The following is a 14,239-nucleotide window of genomic DNA, read 5'->3' on the forward strand; positions in this document are numbered from 1 at the left end:
ATCTATTATATTATTATTATTATTAAAATTATAATTTACTTGGTAGGATTTAGATTTGAGCTTAATAAATAAAAATATGTTATTGAGAATTGTGAATGACATTATTAGGGTACTAAGTTGAGAATAAAGGGACTTGAGACTCGAAAAAGAAATTGAATTAGAAGTTGTATTAAACCGATTTAAGGTAAGTATATACTGTACTAATTCACTGTTTATGTTTTGATCTTTAAATATTGCTTGATTTGATTGATGATTCACGGATAAAAAATGAGTATTCTTGCACTGATACTTGATGAACTGATGATGATGCTTCCTTGTCGGAAGTAAGCTAAACCAATCATTTGGCTGACCGGGATCCCAACTTGATGAATTGATGAATTGATGAACTTATCATGCTTGAATACTCCGTTTTAATCTTGTGAGAACTATTATATTATGATGAACACTTGATGATCGTGAAGCTTTTGATGATTCTCTTGTTTAAAATTGTTTTATTGATGATTTAAAACTCTGGTTTCTAGATAAAACTCAGTTGAAATGTATGATATATGCTTACCGAGCTTTATGAGCTCACTCTTTTATGTCACTAACTCTCACAAGAAAGAGTTTCAGAGAAGTATGTTCAGCAAAGGATAAAAATATGATGAACTAAGGTTTTAGTGGATGGCGAGAAGCATATAGTATTATAATGAATAAAGTTTATGTAATAGACTTGTGTTTGTATTTGATTAGGATCTGATGCATCGTAAACTTTGTTGTAGACTGAAATTATTGTATGAATCTTATATTATTATTATTTATGGTTACGTAAGCATATATTGAGTTTGTAGTTTGTTGGCATCCCCGGGTCGGGTTCCTGAGGCTACCCGAGGTCGGGGTCATCACACTACGAGGCAGAGATTATGGCTGCAACTGCAGCAGCTTGTCAAGCCATTTGGATTCGAAATGTTTTAAATCAGATAATAGATGAGCAAGTTGATCTAGTGGTGTTTTTCATTGATAATAAATCTGTACTGGATTTGGCTAAAAATCCTATCTTTCATGGAAGGAGCAAGCAAATCCACGTGCGTTATCATTTCATTAGGGAATTTGTGGAACGGGGGGAAATTATTCTGAATCACATAAGCAGTGAGTGTCAAAAGGCAGATATCTTAACCAAGGAAATGACTACACTCAAATTTGAAAAGATGAGAAGGTTGCTGGGAATTGAGAATCTATGTGGAAAACTCTAAGATTAAGGGGGGATGTTGGTTTAATCTTAAGTTGGTTTTGTTTTATTCATTTAAATAAAGTCATTGTCTCTGTTGAAGTAGTAGTCGAGCTAGCAAGTTTGTAGGAAGTTGAATTAGTATAGTGTTAGTTGAGTCTGTATAGGACGTGTGTGAGTACATGTCCTGGTTTTTAGCTTTTCTGTTTCTGTAGTCTACTATAACTTTCTGTTATTGAATAAACAAGTAATGCTTCTGGCAACCAAACTTCCTTGTGTTTGTTTACATCATTGTAATTAATAAGAATTCACATTTATATTGAATCTATTAACAATATAAATGTGCTAGCTAAGTACTTCAAAACTTACTACATAATACTTAAACCTACTCTTTCTGTAAAATGTACTTGATATAAATCGTGCTTCGTGCGGTAAAACTTAGCGCATAGTACTAAAACATACTCCACCCTTCAAATAAAAATGAAAGAAATCATTTATTCGCGATATTGTATTACAGTGCAATTTATGTAACAATAAATATTTCCTGACAAAAAAATATAAAATTTAGTCTTCTTTAATTCAAATTATATCCCTAATTATAGTTTTCTAAAAAAATACTATATCCGTGTCTAAATCCATTCTGCAAAGTAGTGAAACGTCTTTAAATAAATACATAGATATACTCGAGATGGCTGATGTTAATATATTTTTCTGTATTTACTGGAAAGTTCTTATATGGTACATTAAGAAAATCAACCTATACCAAGCTAATTCATGAATGGTAGTGCTGCAATTTCAATACACGACCACCAAAACGGACGAATACATTAATTAAGCAGCATCATTTCATAAAAATGAATGTTTAAATAAACATTCAATTCATTTCATTCATAGTTATGAAAATGACGTGATAGCCTACATATAACACTGCAAACGGATGACTAGTTTTGGGTCTAATACATACTCTTTACCCGACTCTATATCTAGGCCCAGTACCAAACTTGGACTCGAATATTACAAGGTCTGTCTGTGACAATATTGTGTTATAAAACCTGTTTATGGTGTAATTTTGAATAATATTTCTAATTCTAAATGTACGATTGGAAAATAAATATGCAACTAAATTGTATAGAAAAGAGACTTTAGTAATAAACGTACGATATTCAACTAGTCATGTTTGCAAATTGCCTTGAATATTTTAAAAATAAAAAAAATAAAATTGTAGTCTCAACATTTATTAGTTAAAATTTAAATACACTGACTAAAAGTATCTGCTTGATGGCTGAGGTTTTCAGTGATTAGTATATATGTTTCATAACATTCATCTTATAATAGTTATTATGATTAATACAATAAGTAATCATTTCTTTTGGAAATAGTGTTATATACTACCGGGCCTTCATTTTAACGTTCGTATAGGACACTACGACGAGCCTGAAAAGGACGCGCCTGAAGTTGACCCCTCAATTCTTCTCCAATCTATTCCTCCAACAGGTGAATCTTAGGGCACTTCCTGATCTATCATTATGTTTAAACTGCATTTGAACTAAGTTTCTTAATACGTTGAGGAGCCAGCACTCTTTTGATGCTATGCAAGGTTGTAGGACTATATTCCGTTTTGCTACTCTTTTATTTAAGGTTTCATTTATCTTTATTTCTCTCAACAAGTAGATCTTCTGCAAAAAGTTTTCTAAGTACCAAATTGATGCGCGCCCTGATGGGTGAGACACGCCTTAAAAAATCCGAAAACTAATTGACATAATTGCCTAAAATATGCAAATAATTAAATAATTATAATTAACAACACATTAACACATGCACAATTTTTATAAACATTAAAATTTACACAAAATGGTTTAACTGATTAATTTTAAAAAAAAATAACTACACATATGCAACACAATAAGATCTGTATGTCCGTTAGTTTTGTCCCCATATCCTAAAAATAATTATGTAATTTACTGTTCTAATGGTCTAAATAGTAAAATTCTGAATTTATCTATCAATTTCTAATTAATTAATTAATTAAGTATAATTAATAAAAGCCTCAAACTACATGCACAATTATAATTAAACAATACTTACCCCAAGAATGTTTGAAACAATTTAATCATAAAAATTAAAAGAGTACAATGGAGTAATATAATATACTCCATAAACCAAAACACAAGTTTTTAATAACAAAAATATGGTTCATAGCTCCATAATCAAAAAAAAACATTTAACAAGAACAACTATTTTAAGATGTCATGACGCTATTCCACCTATTCCAGCATGTGCCGCAATACTTCATTGCCTTGGAATTGATCCACCAGCAGCAATAAGTTCGTTGTGTAACTACAATTTTCAAACAAATGATTATATTACAATCCCTTCTATAAAATATGCTTTCATCTTATAATAACATGTAATGTAGGTATTTATGGGCACCAAATTTACTCTAGATTAAAAGTACCTTGAGCAAGGTCTCAAGCTTGTTCTTCACAAAAAAATATTTTGTCTGCATTTTTGTACCGAATCAAAACATCTGCAAATATAAAGTTTTAGTCAGTTAATAACAATAAACTTACACCACTAATGAAAATATACCCTTCACAATAAAATTACCCTTGAACATTTTGTTGATTGTAGTGCTCAAGGAGAACAATACATGCCTCGTGAAGTCTGTGGGCTCCAATGCTGACAAAAAATATTAACAACATAATGTATTGGTTAAACAAAAACCAATGATTTTTGATAAGTTTATAATTATCCCTTTCTTTTAAATCTTTTAACCATGACAACTAAAAATTTGGCTTATTCAGTTTTGAACTATTTTATCCCACAAGTGGTGGCTACTGACTAGCATTCACATGCTTATAGTTGTGTTGCTTATAATAAAGTAACTAGTGCTTATAATAAAAATTGATAAGGGCCTCACAATAGATGTAAGTTTGTAAACATCTTATAATAATTAAGTTATTTAAAATGAAATCTCTGCTAATTATATTTAAACATATATGAGGCACCGTAACAAATGTTTAACAAGCATATGAATCGTGACTGATTAAACTTTCATATTATAGTAAGGACATGCTTGTGGTAATAATTATAGTTGAACCGCAAATGAATTGAGTAAGAAGTTACACTAGATGTGAAAAAACATTAAAACACCAAAACTAGGACCGAGTAGAGAAGTTTTAGGTGGAAAATGGCTTCCCACCACATATATACATGGTATAATGACTTACACATATGCATTAATAAAATTAATTTACCTCGATGTGGAACCTTTGAGGGAAAAGATAAGGATTTCAACTTTTTTCCAATCAATGAGCTGTTGGTGCCTAGAAATAAAGGTACATAGGAATAGGAATAAAGTATGGTTTATTATATTAATCAATAGCAACAATACGGCCAAAAACGTCCACACACAACAAAGTCGAATTAATCTTACAAAGCTGTTGTAATATTAAGAACAGTTCTCTCAAAATTGATGAAGAAGTTCGACACAGTTTCAACCACAAAATTTGGGTTACTAAGATCGTCTTGAAGCTTTTGAAGGTTTTTGAACTGATCGTCCAGATATGCCTAATTTTTAGTAATTAACAAAAAACATCATCAATGGGTAAGCAAAAACAATAAACAATACACACACAAATTCAACAATAGAAATGCACATAAGCACATCATGTTGAGTTTCAAGTAAAACACAAACACAAAATAATAAAAAACATATAAGAACATTTTATATGTAAGCATATCATTACACATATAAGAGAAAAAATGTAAATTAAGTGTACATAAATGATCGAGAAAGAAAAAAAATACCTCATTATACAAATAGGTAGTATAGTCAAGTATTTGTCTTTGTAATTGAACAATAGTACTGACATTAGCCATTTCTAGTATTCAAATAAAATGTTGAGAGTTCCTGCGCGAAGTAGTTTCTATAAGTTATGGAAATTAAATTGTAAGAGATGTTGCCTCTGATTTTATGCTTGTGCTTGTTGTTTCACCTAGGAGATATGGCCATCTACTTACCTAGAAGAAGTAGTCGGGCCCACGGTAGACTTTTTATTCTTTAAACTAAAGATGTTACTTCTGACTTGTGTTTGGTTGTTTTACGTTGGACATATAGCCATCTACCTACCTAAAATAGTAGGCCCACCCACGTTGGACTTTTTATGTTTAAAACATTAATGTCATAAATAAATGTTAGCTGTGATAAAAAAGGGCAATTAATGTGATGGAAAATTTTAGTTAAAATGCTCTTATAGATATAATAAAAACAAAAAATACAGATGAGAAATTTTGGCTGATTCTGATCATTTTGAACTAAAAGAAAACTTTTGGGTGGTTCAAATGTAGACATAAAAACAAAAACTACTCATTACCTAAAGAATTTATTTTATTTTAATTTTTTATTTTCCCTTAAATATTTATTAGGGAGTACTCAATTTAATTGTATGTGATAACTTCTTCCTATTTATCAAATTTAAGTTTAGGAAAAAATTTGCTAATTAATGACTGATTTTAATTTCAATCCATAAAAATGAGATAGTAGATGTTAAATTTGTAGAATATAAGAACAGATTTAATGTATATATATTTTATAAGCACGTGTAATAAACACACAATAAACAATTATTTTGGAAGAACTAGGAAGACATTTTGTTATTAAGTCTCAGAGAAATAAAAAATAACTTTCAGGTCTAATATATAGACTATTAAAGATAATGGCTACAAATAAGCAACCTTCCCCGGGAAAAACCTCAAACACTCGCATCACCCCATGACTCTCTTAAATAGCTCAACTAAATAAATGAAGTCTAAACTACATGACTAACTAGGTGACTAACTAGGTGACTAAATATTAGCCTAAATAATTACAACATGGAGTAAACATATAATTTAGATTAAAATCCCAATAATCTCCCCCTTAATCTAAATTTTTCTCAACAAATACTAGCAGCCTGTATGGCTTTTAACCTAACCTGTGTGGCTTTTAACTTTTCTGCTCGTTTGGCACTTCAATATAGCCTGTCTGGCCTTTTCTTTGCCCGTCTGACATGTCTTGTTTACCCGTATGGCATTTCTTATTTTCCCGTTTGGCATGCTACTTCTGTCTAAAACAAAGTTGGTTCATCATCATCCATGTATGTGAGGTTCACTTCTTATTTCCATTCCTTGTCTTGTCTTTGTTTATAACATTCTACAGCGTAGTGGCCAAAGATGTTACAGTTATAGCATTTTATTTTGCTCTTGTCACGTCCACCATTTCTATTATATAATCCTCCACGGGATCTTGCCTTCAATTCTTCCCGAGTTAACAGTAGCTGATTTCCATTGTCTCCAACATGTCCACGAATCCTCTCTTCATGAGCTCTTAGCCTCCCGATTAACTCCTCAACAGACATGTTGTCCAAGTCACCAAATTGTTCAAAAGTTGAAGCAATCTGCAAAATTTTGGTGAGACTGCTCGTAGTAATTTTTTCACAACACAGGACTCTTCCACTTTATCTCGTAGAGCTCGAATATTACTCACAATATTATTCAATTTAATGAGAAATCATCGATATTTTCTGTCTCTTTCATGTTGAGAGCTTCAAACTCGGACCTAAGAGTCTGCATTTTTGCTTTCTGAACACGATCAGATCCGACACACATTATTTTGATAGCATCTCAAGCCTATTTGGTTGTCTCTTTCTCCGCCACGGACAACAATATGTCTTCTGGAATTCCCTGATAAATGGCTGCCAATGTCACAGTATCCTGCCTTGGATTAGTTACACCCTTCGGGTCGCTATTCTCAATAGCTTCACAGACGCCTTGTGCCCGCATGAATACCTTCATTTTTAACGACCACGCCGTGTAATTGTTTTTGGCCAACATAGGATAACTGGGTCCGACAACACCTTCCTTCATCTTTGACACGCCCATGCTTGTTTTCCTCGCCATGTACTTGGGCATAAATTACCTAGCTCTGATACCAAGTGTAGAATATAAGAACAGATTTAATGTATATATATTTATAAGCACGTGTAATAAACACTTATTTTGGAAGAACTAGGAAGACATTTTGTTATTAAGTCTCAGAGAAATAAAAAATAACTTACAGGTCTAATATATAGACTAATAAAGATAATGGCTACAAATAAACAACCTTCTCCTGGAAAAACTCAAACACTCCCATCACCGCATGACTCTCCTAAAATAGCTCAACAAAATAAATGACCATGTCTAAACTACATGACTAACTACGTGACTAAATATTAGCCTAAATAATTAAAACATGGAGTAAACATATAATTTAGATTAAAATCCCAACAGAATGAATAAATGGAGGTTCATTATTTGGTAAGACATCAAAAAAATGAATGTGGTTCTCAAATAGAGAGTATAATTATTTTATTATATTAGCTTATAACCCATGTGATGCACGATTTTTCTAAAATTTACATGTTCTACTTTTAAAAAATTTATGAATTTATTTTTAAAACTTTAATGTACTTATATTATTACTTTTGATGTCTATATTTATATTGTTATTATTTTTTATATTTTGTTGCAATATTATTTTAACAAATATGCATATATTGAAAAATATATGGATGTTGAATTTAATAATTTTTTATCATGTATATTATATAGCTATATATAGTAAAATATTGATTTATATTATTGTTGTATCATTGGATCATATTTTAGCGGCTGAGGATTAGTAGAACAATGTAATCCTTTTATATATTTGCTGAACTTCTAATCATAGGATTGTATTTAAATATTGCATCGTAGTCTCGTGTTTTAGTATTAGAACAACGTGATCATTTTTTATTCATGGTTGTATTAAGAATGTTTTTAATTGATTTTAGAGGAGGTTTTCTAATAAGATATAATTTTGATCGTCTATTTTTAAAAATATCGTATAAACGGTGAGATTCTTTTGGCGATACATGACCAAACGCCAAACTCTTATTATATATAAGGATATAATGTGTTGTAACATTAAAACCTTAGAAAAAATATCATTTAATAAATTATACACTAATTAAATATATATATATGTAATAATTCATTTAATAAATATATTTTTTAATAAAAAATATAATTAATAATAACATCAAATTCACTATCATGGCTTTTAAAAAACGCAATATTGTAAAAAATTAGGAAAATTATATCCATATAAATAATCGTCGGGTCTATCAACATTATTTGTGAATAAATTTTCTTTGTGTAGCAATAAATATACATACTTAATAGGTAATCAAATTTTTTTTTCTTAAAAGTATCAAACTAACAAAATAGTCATTTTGTATTTTAACAATGTTATTTGAACAAAAAAAGGAACATGGATATCATAATCGAGACAAAAAAATTACACATTAAAATAATATCATTTGTGAGACAAGATTAGTAACCACAATATATCTAATATGATTATATTCTACAAGTGAATAAAATTAAAAAAAAAACATAACATGAAAAAACGAGAGGGAGCAAGATAGAAAAGGTAGAGAGATATATTACTGAAGGGCTAATTTGAAGAGGATTTGATACGAACTCAATTAGGAAAATAGGTCGAGTAAAGTAATAAAATTGATAAAACATGTATACATATATATACAATTGTATTCTTTAAAACTAAATGGTAAAGTATCAATTAGAAGATTAATTACGCTAGTCCAAAGTAAAAGAATTACAATTAATCTCTGAATGTAAATCATGAGAAGTTTCCTACCTTTACTCGCTGATAAGATGATTAGTTCCGTTGAGAAGTTACCTTCTCCTTCATGTGGGAAGGAGAGGGTCAAGGTTGACTCAAATATATATATATGTATATATATATGTCTATATATATGTATATATATATAAAGACACAACCTTATATGTTGGATATTGAAATGACCGACATATAACTCAATCATGTGTAGCACCTTTATATGTCGGAAAATAATGAACTAACGAATATATCCACAATGTATGTTTGATGTTTTATAAACCGACGTATAAAGTAAATCCAAACCACTAATATATGTTTGCCTGTTCAAAATTCGACGTGAAATAATTACATAGGTTGTCTTTTTAACTATTGTGCATTGTAAAATCCATAACATGCTTTATAAGTTATAAGTCATTGCTCATAAAAAATTATTTAAACAATTTATTCTAACTTTATTTTATATTAAAATATAATATTTATACTAAGACTTCATTCTAAAAAAAACGTACTCACAAGTACAAAATATACACCACTATTACAAAACCTACTCAATTAAGAAAAACCTACTCACACATATTTTCCTTGATTTTACAATTTAATTAAAAAACTATATCTTGCTTTAAATCATGCTATATATGTAATATAAAACCCACTACAACTACTTCTTAGTACAAAACCTACTATTTGCTAGAATACTATTCCATTCTGAAAAACCTACTCTCGAAAGTACTAAATGTGCTAGCTAAGTACTTCAAAACTTATTCCATAATTCTTAAACCTGCTCTTTCTATAAAATGTACTCGATATAAATCGTGCCTCGTGCGGTAAAATTTAGCCCATATTTCTAAAATATACTCCACCCTTCAAATAAAAATGAAAGAAATCACTTATTCGCGATATTGTATTACAGTGCAATTTATGTAACAATAAATATTTCCTGACAAAAAAAATATAAAATTTAGTCTATTTAATTTCAAATTATATCCCTAATTATAGTTTTCTAAAACAATACTATATACGTGTTTGAATCCATTCTGCAAAGTACTGAAACATCATTAATTAAATACATAGATTTACGCGAGATGGGTATTTTAATATATTTTTCTATATTTACCGGAAAGTTCTTATTTGGGACATTAAGAAAATCAACCTATACCAAGCCAACTCATGAGTTACAGTACTGCAATTTCAATTCACATCCACAGCGTTAATTGAAACCTCAATGACATTCACTACAACTTTGCTTTTAATTTTTGCAGGGGTTAACCGTGGGCTGGGATAGGGTTAGCTCCAGCCCAAGTCAAATTTTTAATGCCCTTTTAATATGTAGTCTTCATTCTGACCTTCTGCAAGTCTATAAAAATTTTACAAGCCCAACTCACGCAACAATCTATCAAAATCATAGTTTAGCAAAATTAAATAGACCGGTATCTTCCATCGTGATCTCATAAATTAAAGCAAATCAAAGGGTAAAAAACTTAGATGAAATGCTCTTTCTTATATAAGAAAACAAACCCCATATTTAAAAAAATCAGGTCGTACGCCCTATTTTCATGAAATTGTAATATAAATTGACTTATCTTGGAATTCTTTTCTAATTTGATATTTTGTCAAATGTTGTTTGGACAACTCTACTTAATTGTACTGATAAATTAGTCCCATTTTTTGGATTTATCTTTTGATACACCATCGAAAATAAAAATATAAGAAATATTTAAATAAATATTTTAAAATACATAAATTCATATTAAATAAATAGTTTCAAATATAAATTAACAAGATTTGACCATATTTTACTAGTATTACCTATCGACTTAAAAGTTAAAACTCAACTTTAAAAATTTAAGAAAAAAATTTAGAATTTAAATTTGAGAATAAGGATCCTAAAGTTAACCTTAATATACTTTTCCTAAGGTTACCACAAATACACATAAAAAAGTGATCATACTCATTTATTATTAAATATTTACATATTATATATTATGCATGTATTTGAATTACGAAAGTAAGCAATTTGATAACAATTATAATACACTCAAGTCAACTGTTACCTTAGGAAATTTTCCTAAAGTTAACTCAACCTGACTTAATTCGACATAATTTGATTGAATTTACGGTCAACCTGAAAGTTTGACCGGGCACGGCTAAATACTACGGTTGAATTTGACTTACTAAATTCGACCAGTATATTTGTACGGTCGAATTTAACCTTGCCAAAAAAATGGAAAGAATTTTTCCGCCAATGAATTTATGCACTCCTAAATTCAAACGATGTTAGTCGAATTTAGTCTTTTGAAAGAGCGGGTATTTTCTCACTCTTTCCATTTGAATTTGCTGAAATTAGAATAAAAAATTAAAAACGCAAAAGTAGTTTTTTATATTAAAAAATATTATATTATACAATGATAATATTCATGACATGTACAAATTTCTTTAGTAATGAAAACATATACGTGATAAGAGATTTTTTATTTTTCTTGTATTTGATAATTTTCTATAATTTAAACATTTATTTATTTAATTTGAAAAATTACGAAAAAATGTTTTCATATAAAACTTTGATTATATCACTAATATATATATATATATTGACATATATAGGGTTGGATCAATGAAGAATATTTTTAAAAAAATTGAAACACCAATTCAAGACTAAACATGAGTTAGTTGTACTAGTCAAACTGATACTTGACTGTTAAAATGGCAACTCAATTAGGAAGATAGGCGGAAAAAATTAATAAAATTGATAAAATATGTATAGATACATATACAATCGTAGCATTTAAAACTCAATGGTAAAGTATCAATTAGAAGATTAATTAAGCTAGTCCAAATAAAAAAATTACAATTAATCTCGGAATTTAAATCATTGAGAAATTTCCTCCATTCACTCGCCAAGAAGATGATTAGTTTCGCTGAGAAGTTACCTTCTGCTTGATTTGGGAAGAAGAGGGACAAAATTGACTCATATATATATAAAGACACAACCTTATATGTTGGATATCAAAACGATCAACATATATCTCAATCATGTGTAGCACCTTTATATGTCGAAAAATAATGAACTAATATATATCCGCAATACATGTTTGATGTTTTATGAACCGACCTATAAAGTAAAGTTAGACCACTAATATACGTCTCCCTCTTCAAAATTCGACGTATAAATCATTACATAAGTTGCCTTTTCCATTATTGTGCGACATAAAATCCCCAACATGCTTTATCAGTTATAAGTCATTCCTCATAAAAAATATTTAAACAATTTAGTCTTACTTTATTTTATATTAAAATATTATGTTTATACTAAGACTTCATTCTGCAAAACATACTCACTAGTACAAAAACATACTCCACTATTACAAAACCTAATAAATTAAGAAAAACATACTCACGCATCTTTTCCTTCAATTAATAATTTAATTAAAAAAATCACATCTTACTTTAAATAATGTTATTATATCCTATATATAATTGGAGTAAAGGAGATAAAATGGTATCGTTTGGTCGTCACGCTAATATTGTAATTAGATAGTTGTGATTACTTTAAAAAAATACAAAGGGGCGAAACATGAACCTAAACCTAATATGAAAATAATAATAATAATAATTTAATGTTTTTTTAAATGTATGATTAGTTACTATTTTTTATTATGGTAAAACTTGATGTGTTTACGAGGATATATGTGTTGATAAACCTAATAACAATAATAATAATAATAATAATAATAATAATAATAATAATAATAATAATAATAATAATAATAATAATAATAATAGTTTTATATCTTTTTAAATGTATGATTAATTATTGTTCTTTTTATTTATATCAAATATAGTTCAAAAATATTTTTAATTTAAGAATAACTTTGCAAAATCATTAATCTACACAATATAGACAAATATTTTTAATAATAAAACTATTACAATTAAAATTAATAAAATACTATATATTATATTTACTTCATTTATTTTAATATTATATTATAATATTTAATAATCTGTATAAAAAAACACAATACATAATTAATTCAGAAATTAAAATATAATTACACATTCTTAAATGACATAAAATAATATTAAAAGTATTCTATATATAATACAAGTAACATTTATCTTAATAAAAATAAAATAAGGTAAGATTTAACAAATCATTTATTAATCAAGTTAAATAAGATCATTTTTAAAAAAAATAGAATGTGTAAGTTTAATTAAAATATCTATAAATAGATTATTTTTATTTTTATATTATATTTAGGTATAAATATTACAAGTGTTTTGTTTCATTTAATGATTGTCATTTAAAATTTTTAGAGTATATGAATTTTATAAAACATAAAAACTAGAAAGAAATATAATAATAATCATAAAAAACTATTACAATTCATAATTGAAAAAACAAACTAATAAAATAAATTTGAAATTATTATCATAAAAAATGTAAAGTACTTTCCAATTATAAAATATTGTAACAAACCCGACAAGATGAAAATCCCAAACAACTTTCCAATTTTTGATCAAACTCCACAAGATTAAGAAAAAAATATATATTAATAAAAAAATAACTACATAAACATATTATGCGAACTATAATTATATATTCTTAAATGATATAATATAATATAAAAAGTATTCTATTATATATATAATAAAAACAATAATTTGATTTAAAATATTTGTAAATAGATTATTTTAATTTTTCTCACTAAATAAAGAACACATTTAAACTATATTTAGGTATAAGTAATACACATATTTTGTTTTGTTTTGTAAAAAGAGAAAATTATAGTTTATCTTTGAAAACCTTTAAAGCACATGAATCTTATAAAACTTAAAAATAAGGAAGAAATATAATAATAAAAAATTATTACAATTCAAAATTTAAATATAAATATAATAAAATACATTAAAGATAATATTTAATTAATTTATTCTATTATTGTATTACATAACAAGTAATTAATTAAAAGTTTTAATTACAATTATATATACTTAAATACTATAAATAATATTAAAAGTGTTATATATATAATACAAGTAACAATTATCTTAATAAAAATAAATATAAGTAAAAATCAACAAATTATTTGTTAATCGGGTTAAGGTAGTATCCTTCTCTTAAAAAACTGAAATAGGTAAGTTTAATTAAAAATATTTTTGAATAGATAATTTTATACATTTATATTATATTTAAGGAAAAATATTATATATGTTTTGCTTTATTTGATAAAATGGAAAATTACAGACTAGGAAGAAATATAATAATAATAATAATAAAAACTATTAAAATTGAAAATTGAAATATAAATCTTATAAAATATATTTAA

The 14,239-nt window shown here is 27.3% G+C and overlaps 1 protein-coding gene across 1 annotated transcript; it reads right to left on the reverse strand.

Moving 5' to 3' along the window:
- Positions 1 to 3,496: 3,496 nt before the first annotated feature.
- On the reverse strand, positions 3,497 to 6,606 carry LOC141720058 (histidine-containing phosphotransfer protein 1-like). The gene is made up of 6 exons (XM_074522413.1): positions 6,499 to 6,606; positions 4,644 to 4,777; positions 4,465 to 4,533; positions 3,815 to 3,886; positions 3,722 to 3,734; positions 3,497 to 3,544 (listed from the first exon to the last, which is right to left on the reverse strand). The coding sequence occupies exons 1-6, from the start codon at positions 6,604 to 6,606 to the stop codon at positions 3,497 to 3,499; spliced, it is 444 nt and encodes a 147-aa protein (XP_074378514.1).
- Between the last annotated feature and the right edge of the window lie 7,633 nt (positions 6,607 to 14,239).

This window comes from Apium graveolens, chromosome 4 (assembly GCF_009905375.1).
Source record: "Apium graveolens cultivar Ventura chromosome 4, ASM990537v1, whole genome shotgun sequence".
Lineage (NCBI taxonomy): Eukaryota > Viridiplantae > Streptophyta > Magnoliopsida > Apiales > Apiaceae > Apium > Apium graveolens.

Excerpts from the sequence above, each read along its gene's own strand:
- LOC141720058 (XM_074522413.1), bottom strand. The coding sequence starts at position 6,606 with ATGTCTGTTGAGGAGTTAATCGGGAGGCTAAGAGCTCATGAAGAGAGG. Across the intron at positions 4,534-4,643 it reads CTTAATATTACAACAGCTTT|GCACCAACAGCTCATTGATT; the intron begins GTAAGATTAATT and ends CTTTATTTCTAG. Across the intron at positions 3,887-4,464 it reads CTCAAAGGTTCCACATCGAG|CATTGGAGCCCACAGACTTC; the intron begins GTAAATTAATTT and ends ATTTTTTGTCAG.